We start from the raw sequence: 14,735 nt of genomic DNA on the forward strand, positions 1-14,735 counted from the left end.
TCACCTCACTATCCTCTCCCTTTCCCTTTCATTTCCGCCGGCTGCAGCTCGGGTGCTTAAGATATTAGATAGCAATTGCCGCGGCCGGCAACACTCTTTTGCTTGAATTTTTGATTTTTTAAGCATGAAATGCTTTTAGCTCCCGTTGTCGGCAGTATGGTGACGTCACGCCGAGACCGAGAGCCATCATCCGGGCACTGAAATCCACTCATCCGGGCACTGAATTCCAGTCATCCGGGCACCGTACGAGACTTAACGAGATTTAACGAGACTCTCTAAGCCCTCCTACGCGACCGGCATGCAAGCGCCGGTTGGTCTCCAAACGAGACAAAAAATAACTGCTGCCAGTGCCTTCTCAATGTTTATCAAGATATCAGTGGAGCTGTGGGTTTGATAATGCGCGGAATTATAATTTCCGATTTCTAATAACGCGTGCAAAAAGCACATAAATGCCACGTTACACTTCGTTGTCATACGTGATCCGGGGGAGAAGCGCTGCGTTCAAAGGGCAAGGCATCGTGCCGAACGGGTGGTGGCGTTCCTCCCTTCCATTACGGTGCGGTTCGGGTGTCCACCGAGATGGCAGAGATTTACTGCGCCATTTCCTTTCCTCAAAAAACCTTGCGTTCAAATGGCAAGGCATCGCGCTGAACGGGTGGTGGCGTTCCTCCCTTCCTGTACGGTGCGGTTCGGGTGTCCACCGAGATGACATTAGGCCCGTAAACATTTCATGCTTACTCTACTCTCGGTTACGGGAGAGGGAGAGAATTTTTTTTAAAAAATAAACCACTACCACCACCACCACCACACCGATCGTCAAAACATTCGGCTCTCTCGGCAGTACCCTAGTCATCATAGGGACAGCTTCTTCCGTTTGTGTACGTTTGTAAAGGAGTGATTTTTGGCCAAAGCAAAGGGTAGTTATTCTCTAACGTCTCGGTGGACACCCTAACCGCGCCGTAAGGGATGGGATAAGGGTGGAGTGAGAGAAAAAAGGAGGAAAGAGGTGCCGTAGTGGAGGTCTCCGGAATAATTTCGACCACCGGGGGTTCTTTTAACGTGCACTGACATCGCACACCAAGAGGCGTCCGTGTGCTGTGCGATGTCAGTGCACGTTAAAGATCCCCAGTTGGTCGAAGTTATTCCGGAGACCTCAATTACGGCACCTCTTTCTCTCTCTCTTCTTTCACTCCCACCTTCCTCCCTTCCCTTACGGCGCGGTTCAGGTGTCCACCGAGATATGCGAGACAGATACTGCGCCATTTCCTTTCCTCAAAAACCAATTTACCAATTTACCAATTCATCAGCAGTCGAGCGAGATAGAGTTGAAAGAAATGAGAGAAGGAAAGAGTGAAAGAATAGACGCGCGTCGCAACAAGCGCGTCCGCCGAGTGTGCTGTTTTGAACACCACAACAGTGGTTATGCTGGTCAAAATTTAGCCCTGCATGCCATCCACATTTGGACACGAAAAAATACCGTGAAGATGTGTGATCTTCGGAGATTGAAGATATGTTATAAGAGGCCAATAAAACACGTTCACCGAAGCTCCGCAACGCAGTTCTTCATAGCCGGACTGGGCTTCATGGGAGCGGAAAAGTGCTATCAAACATACAACGCGTTTACAAAAGAGTTAAATCGTTAATTTTTTTTTTCTGTCACTTCGCAGATGCGGACATTGTTTAATTTTTTTTTCATTTTATTTTACGTGGTGGCTCAGTGTTTATGGTGCTCGGCTGCTGTCCAGAAAGACGCGGGTTCGATCCCGGCCGTGGTGGCTGAATTTCGATGAAGGCGAAATTCTAGAGGCCCGTGTGCTGTGCGATGTCAGTGCTCGTTAAAAGAACCACAGGTGGTCGAAATTTCCGGAGCCCTTCACTACGGCGTCCCTCATAGCCTGAGTTGCTTTGGGACGTTAAACCTAAATAAAACCAAAACCAAACTTTTCGAATTTTGCTTAAGTTTAATGCTTTCTTCCATAATAAAATCCAGTGGATGTTCTCCAAGCCTAGCTCTAATTTGCTGTTTCTAATTTTTGTTACATGTGCGTGGTTTAGGCTACAAACAGTGCCGTTTTGGTGCTAACCTACCGCCTTCCCCATCCCCGGCCATAGGGTGCACCCCTGCAAAAAGATCTGCGGTGGCCCTTGGACACGTGACCGTAAAGTTTCGAATAACCAGTTCCGCATATATGGGCATTAACGCATTAAAGCTACCGCGTCATATCCTCAAGGACGGGCATAAGTGTCCCCTCCATTTTTGTACTTTATTTAAGCCGTGAATTTATGATGGGACTTAGTTGGCGGGCTCTGGGTGAATTTTGAGTGTCCACAAGTTTTCTTGAATTGTTACCTTCATTAAAGCAGTTTATGCATCCGTGTTCAAAGACCTGCTGCTGATCCAACCGTTTTGTGAACGCCGTCATTAGTAGTCATTATTTATGCTCAAGGTTTCTTTCGATCGTTTTTGGTGTCATATTATTCTACATTTTCACCTCTACACTTCAGAATACCCCCATGGGAGGTGATGTACTTATAAATAGGTAGAAGCTGAAAAATATTTCACCCCATCAAAGCCAAACCACTGCGGCTGAGAATAGTCTCAGTGATCCTGTGCTCAGCATGAAATTAATATCTCGGAAAACTAACCTTTCAGCATGATGTGTATGGTGCAAGAAAGCAAAAGTTAAGAGCAGTTCCCAGAATCTAAATGGCCTCCGAACGAGCCGATAATATGAACTCACAAATTCGATGTCTTTGGGCATCTTGATCTGAGTTGCAGTGCCGCCATGTCCAACGTCCTGGAACTGCGTCGTGTCCCCCACGCTGAACGTGTACGGACCTACCACGGGTAACAAAAATGCAATACAATTATACACCAGTAATTAGTTCCAGTTTAAACCGTTACATCACCGTGAAACTTCACGTCATTGGCCTGCTCGATATCTCTTGCTACGCAGTGAAGCTAATTAGTCGCATTTTGCATACAGTGGCGTTACGTTAATTCAAAGTCGGTCAAGACGACTTTTGTTTTGTTTGGTTGTGTCGGAAAGCGTCAACTGCAAGTCACGTGTTCCTGAAGTTCGTCATTTCATTAAAAAAAAACGTATACGTATACCAGCGATATTCAAGTGGGCAGACGTGCTGTCAAGATGATTATAGAAACAAGAGTTAGCCGTGCCACGCATCATAATGCAGAAGAAAAATTCACACCCACACCTAGTTACCATATGTGTAGGCAATGCGATAACATTACAAGCTGCTGATGTCTTTACCGGAAGTCATGTCACTTCCGACCTCATGACGTCACTTCACTCTATTCAATGTGAACCACCACCCTCTACTGACGTCACTTCTCTCCAGTCAATGGGAATTATCTGTTTCTGTGACGTCCCCTACCTCCAGCCAATGGGTGAATTTTATGAATGACGACATACTTTTTCCCCGAAGAGGCTTTTGACGGTAGCGCGTTAAAAGGTGCATTCACAGGCCTAACGAAATAGTTTATGATGAAATAACAGCGCAAGGAACGGGACGAAAACACGAAGGAAGAAGACACAGACACGGGCGCTGACTAACAACTGAAATTTTATTTCGAAGCAGGACACATATATAAAGTACAAAGAGGGGGGTGTGTCCAAGGCGATCCTGCACAATCACCGAAACAGTGTAGTCAAGTCCAAGGGTAAAAACGTTAAAAAGGTGAAAAAGCCGAAAGAAAGACAAAAAGCGATAAAACCACGGTGTAAGAGGCCGGGACGGAAGTAAAAGCGATGAAAACGATGAAAACGGATATGCGCATAGCCAAAAGGCAAAAAAACAGCGTTAAACTAACGGTGAAAAACGGGACTAAAATCGCGGCGCAAGGTGATTAACAAAAAAGACAGAGAGGGGCATTTCAGAACAGGATTAAACATTTACCCTGCCCCTAAGAAAGTCCAATTCTTTTTGCGACAGGCACAGGGAGGGTGCACTCACACATTGTTCCTTTGCGTTGTGGATTTCGAATGCTTCTACGATTTCCCTGGATATCCTATCCCGTCCTCTGGCAAGAATTGTGCAGCGATTGAAATCTGGGTAACAGGTTTCGTCCGGATCATTACGTTTGCACTTTTTGCAGTGCTTGGCAAGGTGCCCAGAAATTGCAATATTGTCTACATTATTCCTGTGCTCTTGAAGCCTAATGTTGAGGCACCTGCCTGTTTGGCCAATGTATCTCTTCCCACAGGATACGGGCAGAGAGTAGACGACGCCGGTTTTGCAGGGGACGAGTTGTTCCGAATGAGTCTGCCCACACCCACGGGCGATCAGAGGTTTGTTCACCTTCGGGCATAGGGCGGAAAGCTTGTTTGGCGCTGAAAAGACAACGTCAACCCCTGAACGTTTCGCGACCTTTTTGAGGCGGTGGCTGACCTCATGAATGTAGGGCATTACGACCACTCTTCTATTCTCCCTGTTGGACGCCTCCTGCGCGTCATGTCGTCCTTGTTTCTTGGCGACGGACCCGGCCACGGACACCAGAACGTTCAGGGGATATCCGGCGGTTGACAGGCGCTCGACCTGGTTGCTGAAACTATCCTGGAAATGATGTTCACAGGACTTCTGAAGCGCATTTTGAAAGCAAAGTCTTACTATCCCTCTCTTAACGAGTTTTGTATGGGCAGACATAAAAGGCAGAATAGGTTTTTTACCCCTGGGCTGATAGGACCAGCAGGTATGCTGGTTAGAGAAATGCAGTCGCAAGTCCAGAAATCTGATTGAGCATTCATGCGGTGTTTCATGCGTCAAAGCCAGAGGAATACATTGGCCAAACATAGAAAGAATTTCGGATACCATAGGGTTAAATGCTTCGTGGCTGCAATTCAAAAGGACGAGATAGCCCTCCACGTAACGAAAAATTTTTGCTACGCACGTATCAGCGATCCTGTCATTCAACATCCTATCGTATCTAGCAAGGAAGAGTTCGCTTAGGATAGGTGCTACGCAAGAGCCTATGCAGACACCTTGTTTTTGTATATATGCATGTTCACCTGACGTAACATAGGAAGAATTCAGATAAAATTTCACAAGTCGTAGAAAATCACCGATGGACAGGCCTACTTCGTTCTGAAAATTCACGGCTCCGAAGGTGTCGATAGCTTCTTCAATGCAAGACAGCAGTTCTCTGTGCGGTAAAGAATAATATAAATCTTTGATGTCGACCGAGAAGGCGTTTAGGTTGCGGTCATGTTTAATACTTAAAAAATCTATAACCTTTTTTGAGCCATCGATCACAAATGGGTCATCGACGGTTAGCAATTTTAGCTTGTCTCTAAGAAAAATCGCGAGAAATTTCTGCCATGCCTCTCTTTCAGATGCGATTACACGGAAAGGTATTCCAGGCTTGTGGGTTTTAGCGGAAAAAAACACAGATCCACTGAGACGACTCGCGGTATTAAGTTTACAAGCCAAATTGTCCAGTTTTAGGGACTTACATAAAGCCACGGCTTGCTTTTTCACCTTGGAGAGGTTGGCGTGGTTCCTATTGAATGCAGTCTCGAGGGCGCTGGTGTCTCTTGAGCTAAATTCACCTGCGGATAGTACGGTAAAGCCACCTTCTTTGTCAGAAGGGACCAGAAGTAGTTCATTGTTTCGGAGATAGTCGAAGGTCTGACGCACAGGAAACTTTTTGGAGAATGGCTGGTACTTGCGGAGTACATCGACGCCTTCCGAGATGCACCTGGTCTTGTCACTATCGGGTGCTTTCTGTCCAACCATCCGCACGAGCCCGAGAAGTTGTGCGGCGGACTTTTTTGGTTCTATGACAAATTTTGGGCCTAGGCTGAGGAGGCTTCTCACGGAGTTCGGTAAGTGAACGTCACCCACCGTGTGCACAGGATTGCGAGGCCTTGATGTCTTCTTTGGTAGCCATTCATGGCAGAAATTTCTCGCGATTTTTCTTAGAGACAAGCTAAAATTGCTAACCGTCGATGACCCATTTGTGATCGATGGCTCAAGAAAGGTTATAGATTTTTTAAGTATTAAACATGACCGCAACCTAAAAACGCCTTCTCGGTCGACATCAAAGATTTATATTATTCTTTACCGCACAGAGAACTGCTGTCTTGCATTGAAGAAGCTATCGACACCTTCGGAGCCGTGAATTTTCAGAACGAAGTAGGCCTGTCCATCGGTGATTTTCTACGACTTGTGAAATTTTATCTGAATTCTTCCTATGTTACGTCAGGTGAACATGCATATATACAAAAACAAGGTGTCTGCATAGGCTCTTGCGTAGCACCTATCCTAAGCGAACTCTTCCTTGCTAGATACGATAGGATGTTGAATGACAGGATCGCTGATACGTGCATAGCAAAAATTTTTCGTTACGTGGAGGACTATCTCGTCCTTTTGAATTGCAGCCACGAAGCATTTAACCCTATGGTATCCGAAATTCTTTCTATGTTTGGCCAATGTATTCCTCTGGCTTTGACGCATGAAACACCGCATGAATGCTCAATCAGATTTCTGGACTTGCGACTGCATTTCTCTAACCAGCATACCTGCTGGTCCTATCAGCCCAAGGGTAAAAAACCTATTCTGCCTTTTATGTCTGCCCATACAAAACTCGTTAAGAGAGGGATAGTAAGACTTTGCTTTCAAAATGCGCTTCAGAAGTCCTGTGAACATCATTTCCAGGATAGTTTCAGCAACCAGGTCGAGCGCCTGTCAACCGCCGGATATCCCCTGAACGTTCTGGTGTCCGTGGCCGGGTCCGTCGCCAAGAAACAAGGACGACATGACGCGCAGGAGGCGTCCAACAGGGAGAATAGAAGAGTGGTCGTAATGCCCTACATTCATGAGGTCAGCCACCGCCTCAAAAAGGTCGCGAAACGTTCAGGGGTTGACGTTGTCTTTTCAGCGCCAAACAAGCTTTCCGCCCTATGCCCGAAGGTGAACAAACCTCTGATCGCCCGTGGGTGTGGGCAGACTCATTCGGAACAACTCGTCCCCTGCAAAACCGGCGTCGTCTACTCTCTGCCCGTATCCTGTGGGAAGAGATACATTGGCCAAACAGGCAGGTGCCTCAACATTAGGCTTCAAGAGCACAGGAATAATGTAGACAATATTGCAATTTCTGGGCACCTTGCCAAGCACTGCAAAAAGTGCAAACGTAATGATCCGGACGAAACCTGTTACCCAGATTTCAATCGCTGCACAATTCTTGCCAGAGGACGGGATAGGATATCCAGGGAAATCGTAGAAGCATTCGAAATCCACAACGCAAAGGAACAATGTGTGAGTGCACCCTCCCTGTGCCTGTCGCAAAAAGAATTGGACTTTCTTAGGGGCAGGGTAAATGTTTAATCCTGTTCTGAAATGCCCCTCTCTGTCTTTTTTGTTAATCACCTTGCGCCGCGATTTTAGTCCCGTTTTTCACCGTTAGTTTAACGCTGTTTTTTTGCCTTTTGGCTATGTGCATATCCGTTTTCATCGTTTTCATCGCTTTTACTTCCGTCCCGGCCTCTTACACCGTGGTTTTATCGCTTTTTGTCTTTCTTTCGGCTTTTTCACCTTTTTATCGTTTTTACCCTTGGACTTGACTACACTGTTTCGGTGATTGTGCAGGATCGCCTTGGACACACCCCCCTCTTTGTACTTTATATATGTGTCCTGCTTCGAAATAAAATTTCAGTTGTTAGTCAGCGCCCGTGTCTGTGTCTTCTTCCTTCGTGTTTTCGTCCCGTTCCTTGCGCTGTTATTTCATCATGGATTACCAACTAGCCCGGCATCTTGCACTTTTTAACGAAATAGATAATTTGTAGTTTTGGAACGGGAACGAGCTCCTTGTTTCCGCTGGAACGTCGCATATGGTATTGCGTTCAGGATGCACAAGCCGGTTTATGTTGCAGGCTGTCTTCAACACACAGGGACATATTTTCTGGTCGAGTCATTGCGCGTGCGCCTACCTACACACAGATTACGTGAATTACAAGCGCTGCAGCCGGACGCCTTTGTGTGAAATGGACATTTGAAATCGTCTATCCGTCGCTAACATGCGGTAGCAAGTTAGTGGAAAACATGCAGACAGCACTCTCCATCTCCCTAAAATTAAGTTTATTTCCCAGTTTAGCGCTTATTATAGTGCTCTGTTTGGGCATGCGCCACCCACCCGCGCCGCCCGCGGTATCAAAGAAAACCTTGGCTGCATGCCCGTTTAAAGCGGTCGCATTGTAACGCATAAAAAGAGGCAAGGCATCCGTCTTAAATGGCATAAGGTCGTGCGTTTGGGCAGTTTGATGCCGCTGCCATATTCCTCTTAACGCCGAAACCGCTTGTACAGCTGCCGTCACACCTAACTGGAACAATCAATGTATTTTTCTGGCGGTTTCAAACGTAATCGTACCCAGCAATTTTGGACAAAAGCATTTTTTGAGCGGTAAACCGTTTATGAATGCAATGTTTTCATATAATGTAAGATTTCACTATAAGAATCAATATATCCGAAGTTCACCCGACGGCATTTTTTTTTTTTTATTAACGTTCTTGGTGTCGTCAAAAGCGTTCTTCACTGGTTTTCAATGGCAGTCTTAAATGCTCGATGCGAGCGATAGAAACGTTTTAAAAGATAGACCTTGCAACATATCAGAAGAATATTGCGGCATAGAAATATTTCCATACAGTATCTTAAAATTATTAAATGTTAAAAATTTTGATACAGTGTGATACAATGTGCAAAAAAGTAATCACAAGCAGTTTGGCGAACAAGACCAGTGCGCCCAGCATATGAGTAGTACTAGCTAAGAACGCTCAAAATGCGGAGACAGCATAAATAGCATAAATAGCGCATCATAAGCGTTAGAGTTCGGTAGGACGGCGACTGTAAAAAGTTCTAGCTTCTCTTATCATAGATATAATCTTCGTAAGATCCCTATCCTGTTACACCTATCTTCCCGCCCTGGGCAGCTGGACGCAAACACACTCTTCGCGCCGACTTGTTCGCTTTTCGTGATTAGAGATGTCGACCTGCATCATTGTGTCTGTCATGATGCGCTGCTTCCTTACCGAGCTCCTTGATCTTCATTGGCAGACACTCGTTGATCTCGGGCATGCCGCTCACTTCGGAGAACGCGACGAAGTCACCGTCCTCGAATCCGTGCCGAACCTCTTCGAGACAGGTGACCACGGCCTCCTTGTCCTGTCGAGGAAGACAGGGAGGGGATAGAAAGACATGAGCGCAGAGGAGCAATTAGCAACGGAGACTGTGTAATGAAATAGCAACGACGACGGCATGAGCAACGGATTTTGCATAGTATTGTGAGGCTGAGTTGGGCAAGACATGTCATACGTGAAACAGACGAAGGGAGATTTCCCTTATAAAAATGGTCTATAGACAGTCTATAGACTTCTTATTGACTTTACTGCCTTCCTTTAGATATTTCTTTTGCCTATTCATAGTCTATAGACTATCTACAGACAAAAGTCTACTAAAAGTGTATGGCCATAAATATATAGCTTGTCTATAGACAGTCCATAGAATTTATATTGCCAATATGCTGTTATCAAGGATTTGTCTATAGAGAGTCTATAAACTTTATAGACAGATGTCTATGGACAGTCTGTAGACTGTCTAAAAAAATTCGTAAGGGTTGTTAGAAGAAAGAAGTCAGCACCAGAAAAAGAAAAAAATGGCTGGGGTTCAACGTGGCTTGAACCTGTTTATACTTGCGACAGCTCTGTTAAGCATCGTATCCCCTGTCTCAAATCAAATGTCAAGGACAAAGGTCAAGGTCAGGTGCCCAATGCTCATAGTCATATGGTGACCTGTTCACACGACCATAGCTTGGACCATACAACCACGCAGTTAAGTTCGGTTTGACCTTGTGAGGCACTGAAGGTCATTGTCTCATCAACATCGAAATCTGAAGTTGCACCCCGAGGAGTGGAGCTCTCGCTCTAAAACCGATGAGTGGAAGCATAGTGAGACGGACAAAGTAGCTGCAGTTTGGACAGCACAAGTATAATACAAGAAAATTAAGAATAAAATGTAGAGAAATAAAGATAGCAGTAAGTATTTATTGTGGCCTGCAATGAATATAGCAATACTTCCTGCTCTATCCTGTGCTGTTTTTGTTTTCCTTCCTTCGACGGTATTTACTGCAAGTGCCTACAAAACAGTTTTCATTTGGTAGTGTCAGCGCTAGTGTTTGTGTTTCTTCTGTCGTCCGTGCGTTTTTTGTGCTGCATATTTCCGCCTCTTCTGCGATGATCCAACTATCCCAAGTCACCACCCTTCATCAGTTTGAGTCTAGTGGCGGGAAAATTACAATTTGCTCAGAAACGAAAGCATACTTTGCTGATGGTTACACATAAACATGGCCACAGAGTGGCACAGACAAAACAGCTATGAGGCCACTTTATTAAATTACGTATGGGGATTGCAATAGTAATAGAATCAACGAATTTTATAACATCTCAAATCCGGCCTTTTCCGTGATGAGGCTTCGAATGCTATCGCATTAATAAATTTTTACTAAAAGCAAAAATTGCTTGGACCAATCGTAAGTATCTCTTAAACCACGTTCTTGTGAGCTTCCAGCCTGGCAACATTCTCATTGGACGCTATGTGAATGCATGTTTTTCCAGTGTGATTTTCTGCAAAGAAGCCACTAAAAACTATTACTTTACAAAACACTGGTCAGCTCTAAACTGGAATATGCTTCATCGGTGTGGAACCCTGGGGTCGAATCTCTCATTTCTGACTTAGAATCAATTCAAAACCGCGGTTGTCGCTTCATTCTTTCCAACTATCATCGTACTAGTAGTGTAACTGCCATGAAAGCTCACTTTTCCCTACAGCTTCTTTCCCATCGCAGGTCAATAGCTTCATTATGTACTTTTCACAAAATTTATCATAATCCTCATCTTAAAGAGGAGTTATTAAAGAGACCACCTTATATATCAGCACGCATTGATCACCGCCACAATGTTTGGATCCCTCCGTGTCGCAGAAGATGTTTTCATGATTCATTCATACCCAGAACTTGTGTCAGCTGGAATCACCTTCCCCACAATATTGCTGTAATTACTGATACTGCTGCATTTCGTAACACTGTTATTAATTTTATATAAGTATGTGTCCATAACTTTGTTAATTTATTAGCTGCTGACTTCGTTTCTGTTTTGTGAAATGCTGCCTTTTGTTAATTCTGTTATTGATTTTATACCATTGTGTGCTGTAACTATATTCAATTTTTCTAGCTGCTGTTTTGTTTTTTCTGCTTGCGTGTTATCCCCACTCCCCTCTGTAACGCCTAACGGCCCTGAGGGTAAATAAATAAATAAATAAATAAATAAACCCCGGAGAAAATTCCCTTGGCGGTATCATGGCAAAACAGAGTTTTACCAGAAAAGAGGAAAGACAGGCAAGACAGCTGTTGAATGACCTCCTTTCGCAACGAAGAAAGTGTCAGAGAGAGGGAGTGCTTCACACGCACCTTGCTGATGGAGGCGAGCATGACGGTGATGGGCGGCTCCCCGTTGGGGTCGTACACACGGAACCTCCCGCCGAAGTCGCAGAAGATTTGCCTGCAGTGCAGTGGAACAACAGGGGACGCGGCCGTCACTTTCCTCGGTCGTAAAATGTGAATGGTGCGGCGACACTGACGTGGCAAACATGCCTCTCTATAAGGATGTATCACTGATTTGTCGCATATGCGTTTAGTGTGCATTAAGGACCGCTTTAAGGTGGCCTGCATTGCTATATACCTAGTTCGCAATGACAGAGACGCTTGTTTCACTGAAATCGGAGTTTTCACTAGCTATACAACACTGAAAATAAATTAAATAGCGCCACCAAAGCCCGTATCCACAACCTAACTGCTGTGACGTCAGGGGTGATATCAAGCTGATTGGACGAGGCTGAGAGAGAAGCGTAACAAGAGCTGTTGTTGGGCTAGTTGGTGATAGTATACATAAGCGATGTTATATTGTCACGTTGGTAATCAGCGGCTGAGGGTCCACAGCGGGTCAACAGACGTGCGCTTCCTGATCACTTTCACTTTCACACACACACTTCCTCTTCTTCTTGAGAGGCGCTTCCGTCTTCATGATCGCTGGCGTCAATATTGCGCTAAAATAACGACACATAAGAGAAGGCTACGGCGCTCGGCTGCTGACCCGAAAGACGCGGGTTCGATCCCGTCCGTAGTGGCCGAATTTCGATGGAGGCGGAATTCTAGAGGCCCGTGTACTGTGCGATGTCAGTGCACGGTAAAGAAACCCAGGTGGTCGAAATTTCCGGAGCCCTTCACTACGGCGTCCCTCATAGCCTGAGTTGCTTTGGGACGTTAAACCCCCAAAAAACTAAACTAAACATAAGAGAAGAACACAAGCACAGGGTGAGCGCAATATATAGCCCCAATATACGAGGTCTGTTAGAAAAGTATCCGACTTTATTTTTTTTTTTGCGAACACCTGTTGGATATGATACAAGCGCGCTTGCACCAGCGGACCTTGAACCTTCGTGGACATGCGTGGATTTTCTCCCGCCTGCCGATAGCGTCAGTCGCTGGGAAGCAGCGTTTGAGTGAGGCAGTGCGCAGTGCTCTCGTCGGTTTTTTGTTGCAAGGAAAATGGCGGAGCGAGAGGAGCAGCGCTACTACCTCAAATTTTGCCAGAAACTTGACGATAGCCAAGTCGAAACCATTCGAAATGTTCACACGGCTTTCGGTGATGATGCTATGAGCAGCACACAGATTAAGCAGTGGTGCAACTGGTTTAAAGACGGCCGCACATCTGTGGAGAGAGAGCCACGCTCCGGTCGGCCATCAACATGCCGAAATGACCAGGTAATTGCCGAAGTGAACGCTGTGGTGATGCGGGACTGTTGTGTGACTATCCGAGAAATTGCGGAAGAGGTGGACATCAGAAACTTTTCTGCACATTTCATTATCATCGAAGATTTGGCCATGGAGAGAGTTGCGGCGAAATTCGTGCCGAAGCTGCTGACGGTGGAGAAAAAGCAGCTTCATGTTGAAGTCTCACAGGAGATGCTGGATTCCACAAACAGTTACCCTGACTTCACCGACGCCGTAATCACTAGTGACGAGTCTTGGGTGTACGGGTACGACCCGGAAACCAAATCCCAGTCGTCACAGAGTACGCATTCCACGTCACCAAGACCAAAGAAGGCCCGCCAAGTGCGCAGCAATGTCAAAGTGATGCTGACTGCTTTTTTGACTCCCTCTGTGTGGCACACCACGAGTACGCACCCCACAGGGTCAAAGAATGACTAAACAGTACTACAGGGATGTCCTCCATCGCCTACGTGGTGCTGTGCGGCGCAAGAGACCGGAATTGAGGTCAACAAGAAATTGGCGCATCCCTCGCGGCATTGCTCCTGCACATTCCTCGCATTTAATTCAGACTTTTCTGGCGAAAAACCAGACTCCTGTAGTTCAACAGGCTCCTTACTCTCCTGATATGTCCCCCTACGACTTCTGGCTGTTTCCTAAAATCAAGAGGCCATTGAAAGGAGCGCGATTTCAGAAAAGAAAGGACATCATGGCTGCAACGACAGCAGAGCTAAATTCCATTCCGAAAAGGGCCTTTTCGCAATACTTCCAACAATGGCAGCACCGCTGGGAGATGTAAATGGAGTCCCAAGGAGACTACTTTGAAGGTTATTAGGTTTCTAACGCTTCAGTTATGCCAGTTTTTTTTCTCCGGCCAAAGGTCGGATACTTTTCTAACAGACCTCGTATGCGCTCGTCCTGTGCGTGTGTTCTCTTATCGGTCGTTGTTTTAGCGCAATATAACATGGATTATGTACAGTAGCATACAAGTAGAAACGAAGGACCACGAACTTGAATAACAATGACAATTTTGTTTTGCAGCGTATAGACTATTGTTATCATGAAATGAAGAAAAAGAGAGTAAATACTGAAAGTGCAAGACGTAGCAAAACTAATCAAGGCTCGGCGCTACCACAGGTGGGCTATTCATTCGGTTTCAGTTCTCAAAAACAACGCAAGCTTCCTTTGGCACAGGTTAGTAAAATGCAGTCCACAGTTCTGAGAAAGCAGCTCGTTGTTGGAGACATGAACGGTGATCATGGTTTTATCCTACAATATATATATGCTAATGTGTACATGAATCTGGAAATATATATTAAAAACTCTTCTTGCCCCAAACAATTATGGAGTGATTAAAAGATGAACGCCCAAGCTTTGTTCTCTCTCATATCGCTCACAACTGTACAAGTAGAAGCAATATGAAAGGGAAGACGTGAGCGCGTGGCCGCCACGCCTCACGAAACGCCGTCGTCGAGAGCAGACGAGAATCGGCGGCAAAGGCGCATGCGCAATAAGCACGGCCGGCTGCTCCTCACGCGCATGCGCCTGGTACCGCCCATCCTCGCCTGCTGTCAGCGACAGCCACATGCTCGCCTGATCCCTTTCATATTGCTTGCACCTGCACGTACACATTTTGCAAAATCGGTTCGACCCACGGGATTCGCTCTCGTTCTGTGTAGACGACCACTTTCGACTCTCTTGCAACTACACATGCGTGGAGAGCGGGCAGGACTCCGGTCCTCACCCCTTTTGAGTGCTAGAGCTGTAGGGACGCCAAGTGCCATTTTTCAAGGCGTGAAAGCGAGCCTCATGGGCCGTACTCTGTTGACAAAGGATATACGCAAGTGGCATCGTTCCACATCTTAGGCCACTCATGCGGGTCTCACTAGAAATCCGTGTACC

At 45.9% G+C, this 14,735-nt stretch overlaps 1 protein-coding gene across 1 annotated transcript in view; it reads right to left on the reverse strand.

The window, feature by feature from the left end:
- The window catches only part of LOC149330805 (ubiquitin-like modifier-activating enzyme 1), a 67,671-nt gene that overhangs the window by 43,373 nt on the left and 9,563 nt on the right, over positions 1–14,735 (reverse strand). Inside the window, exons 6-8 of the mRNA XM_089561478.1 lie at positions 11,475–11,565; positions 9,043–9,175; positions 2,742–2,839 (exon numbers count right to left, since the gene is read on the reverse strand). Of these exons, the coding sequence (XP_089417604.1) occupies positions 2,742–2,839; positions 9,043–9,175; positions 11,475–11,565 (322 nt within the window). The remainder of the gene's footprint in view (positions 1–2,741; positions 2,840–9,042; positions 9,176–11,474; positions 11,566–14,735) is intronic.

The sequence above is a fragment of the Amblyomma mixtum genome, chromosome 9 (genome assembly GCF_055824585.1).
Source record: "Amblyomma mixtum isolate Tamu chromosome 9, ASM5582458v1, whole genome shotgun sequence".
NCBI lineage: Eukaryota > Metazoa > Arthropoda > Arachnida > Ixodida > Ixodidae > Amblyomma > Amblyomma mixtum.